We start from the raw sequence: 3,412 nt of genomic DNA on the forward strand, positions 1-3,412 counted from the left end.
AGCAAGAAGCAGCGTTGGTAATGTTGCTTTTTGTGATGACTGTCTAGTTCGTCATCTGTAAAAGCTTCTTCGATAGAAGTGTTTTTCTTCAAACTTTCAGTGTAGACAGTTGGGTTTCATCTTCGTCTATTTCAGGTTGGAGTTCCTCTGAGATCAGTTGTCATGCTAACTTGATGTTCAGTTCTTCACTGTAGTGAAGCTTCCTCTTCAACTCAAACCGCCGCTGTCATTCTTCCTTATCCAGGAGAAATTTGCTGCTGTGACCCATGCTGCTTCCTTGCTCCTCCACCTGACAGCTGAGCCCAAAGGTATCAGTGGTGGCAGGTTTCCTCGCAAAGATGCCCATGGCTTCCTTTCCTTTTATTTCACTCACTGTAACTTCCTCATCATGTGGCACGTTAAGGTAGGGATTTCTGAGCTCATTCATCTTCATCAAATCATAGTGTTTGTAGGATAGGTGGTGGGTGGCTAGAATGTTGGATTCATCCCAGGTCTGCAATTTGTTCTGTTGCGACTCCAGGGTACCAGGTCTTCCTGATTGCTGAGCAGAATCCTCCACGAAAGTAGCTGATGGACTTGTATTTTCAGATTTCCCCTTGATGAGATTGTGTGAGGTCGTAGAGGTCGCCAACATGGGGAAGCCAAGGCAGCAGAAGAATTAGGCTGCCAAAGCCGCTCGTCCGCACTCCAGAGTGAAGCAGGAGCCTGATCTGTCTGGTGGAGAGCCCTTGGTGTCCTGGCAGCAGCTCCAGGGGAAGTGCGCATCATAAAGACGCTATAAACCACGTCACTGCCACAATGCACCTCTCCTTGGTTTCTTGTTTATTTCAACAGTATTGGGCTTTCACTGGAGGGTTGAAAGAGGTGTTTCAAAATCACTGTAGTTGGAAGGTGGGTAAGAGATTAGGAAGCAACGGGAAAGCCTATCCAGGTGCTAATTCAGAGGCTGGGGTTGTAGTCAATACAAGACGTGATGGGGACTTGAAAAGGGTGGTGGCAGAGGAGATAAGTTGAAATTCTGGTGGGGGGTACACAAAACTGGCTTGGGGAGGTCTTGGTCTGTATGTGGGGGTGGTGGAAGCAGGCTTTTTGCTGTTGTATTCTGACTGGAACCTGGGTACCAACGTCCCAATTCCACTGAGTCAGAGGGTGCATGGGCCACTGTAGGATCAGGTCCCTTGTCTCTGACTCTCCAATTTCCAGGCACCTAGTCCCTCAATCCATAATTCTCATGTGCTGAAGAGTATGTGCAAGTGGAATGAGTAGGCCAGAGCTCCCAGGTAAACAGGTAACTTTGATGTACCTACAATTTCCACCATCTGTGCATCTGAGTTAATAAACACATTGTACACCAATACACCAATCCAGTTCACATTTAAAACAGAACACCCTCTGATGACCCTACAAGGACAAAAATTGCTTCCTCCTCAATAGAATAAAGTGCTCCAGAAGATGGGTAGACCATAATGCCAAAAAATAACAACAACAACAAAGAAACAGTAATGAACGTCAGAAAACTGAGAGCCACCAAGGATGCTGTGGTGGTTTGATTCAACTGTCTTCCATAAACTTAGGTGTTCTGATTGCTAGGTTTCCAGCTAACAGAGATTTGGGAATTAACACCTCCTGGGGGCAGTGTATTGTTGGGGATGGGCTTAAGGGTGTTATAACAAGATTCCCCTTGTTAGTGTTTGGCACACTCTCCTATTGCTATTGCCTACCTTATGTTGGCCAGGGGGTGATGTCCACCCTCTGCTCATGCCATCACTTTTGTTGCTTTCACTGCCTCAAAACTGTAAGCCAAAATAAAATAAACCTTTTTTCCACCAAAGCTGTTCTTAGTTGGGTGATTTATACCAACAATGCAAACCTGACTGCAACAGATGCCTAGTCCCACAATGGCAGCCTCCAATGAAATCATAGAGAAATCAACAGAAATTCAATTACTAAAAGAAAACACAACAACCAATGAGACCCTGATCAAAGGAATTGCTGATCTGGAAGCAAACCATCAAAAAATAAAATAAAACTACAATTGTATCAATAAAACTGAACAGAATAATCTGTTAGACCATTCAGCTTTTGACAGTAGGCTTAACTTGATTGAAGAAAATGTTAAAACCCTCCAAAGGAATATGAATAAATTGAAGGTAAGTCAAAAAATGGAAGATCTCAGTAAGTGATTGATTAAGCTTAATGTAGACTTGATCAAATGTAAGAATGAATTTCAGGAAGCATCATGAAAGTAAGAACTCAAACTGAAATTGTACCTCAAAAAAGAGGTGTATGCTATGCAAAATAACACAACAGGAAGTAAAATTCAAATAGAGCTTATAAAAAAAGCCTCTCTAGAACCCCTCACTAACACAGTTACTCATGTGGAAGACAGAACCTCTGACCTGAAAGACATGACAGAAGATATTGATCAGGAGACAGAAAGCTTTGATAAGTTCAAAACATCAAGTGAACATAATATAAAAGAACTGTGGGATACACTAAAATGTACAAACAGCCAGATCATGGGTGCACCAGAAGGAAAGGAAATCCAAGCCAGAGGCATAGAGAACATATTCAACAAATTAATGGTGAAAAAATTCCCAATCACTCAAAAGTAAGGCCCATCCAGATACATGAATCCCATAGAACACCAAACAGACAGGATCAAAAAAAGAAACTCGAGCCGGGAGTGGTGGCGCACGCCTTTAATCCCAGCACTCGGGAGGCAGAGGTAGGAGGGTCGCCGTTGAGTTCAAGGCCACCCTGAGACTACAGAGTTAATTCCAGGTCAGCCTGGGCCACAGTGAGACCCTACCTCGAAAAACCAAAAAAAAAAAAAAAAAAAAACTCTGCAAGGCACATCATAATTAAAATGCTTAACAATGAAAACAAAGAGAGAGTGCTAACAGCAGCAAAAGAGAAACAATTCACTATAATCTAAAGCAATCCAATCAGAATTACCTCAAGTTTTTCAATGTAAATCCTGAAAACCAGAACATCCTGGAATGGATATTTCAAAGTCTCAAAAACTATGGCTTCCAAACAAAGCTCCTCTACACTGCAAATATATCCCTCAAAATATATGGTGAAAGGAAAATTTTCCATGAAAAGAATCACCCCTATGTTTATATGAACACAAAATCAAACATACACAGGAGACTTCAGGGAATGCTCGACACAGAACAGTAAAACAACCGATCTCAAGAGATAGCAAGAAGATCACAATGACCAGGATTTCCAGTTAAGATGGCATCTGCCTAACCATGCTGCACTTCCAGGGGAATGAAAGGCAAGGTATTATGGGCTCACATGGTCTTTCAGGGGAGAGCATTCTCTAATGGATTACCAGTGGGAGGACGTGAAGGGGAAAAAAATGGAATTGGCTAATTACCCCACTCTTGGGTAGTCCTCCAGT

The 3,412-nt window shown here is 42.6% G+C and overlaps 1 protein-coding gene across 1 annotated transcript; it reads right to left on the reverse strand.

Annotated features, from left to right (window-relative positions):
- Nucleotides 1–226: 226 nt before the first annotated feature.
- Nucleotides 227–634, reverse strand: LOC101604291 (protein phosphatase inhibitor 2 family member C-like). Its single transcript, XM_004665727.2, has one exon. It carries the CDS (start codon nucleotides 632–634, stop codon nucleotides 227–229), a length of 408 nt encoding a protein of 135 aa, XP_004665784.2.
- Nucleotides 635–3,412: the final 2,778 nt, after the last annotated feature.

The sequence above is a fragment of the Jaculus jaculus genome, chromosome X, assembly GCF_020740685.1.
Source record: "Jaculus jaculus isolate mJacJac1 chromosome X, mJacJac1.mat.Y.cur, whole genome shotgun sequence".
Taxonomy (NCBI): Eukaryota; Metazoa; Chordata; class Mammalia; order Rodentia; family Dipodidae; genus Jaculus; species Jaculus jaculus.

Excerpts from the sequence above, each read along its gene's own strand:
- LOC101604291 (XM_004665727.2), bottom strand. The coding sequence starts at position 634 with ATGTTGGCGACCTCTACGACCTCACACAATCTCATCAAGGGGAAATCT.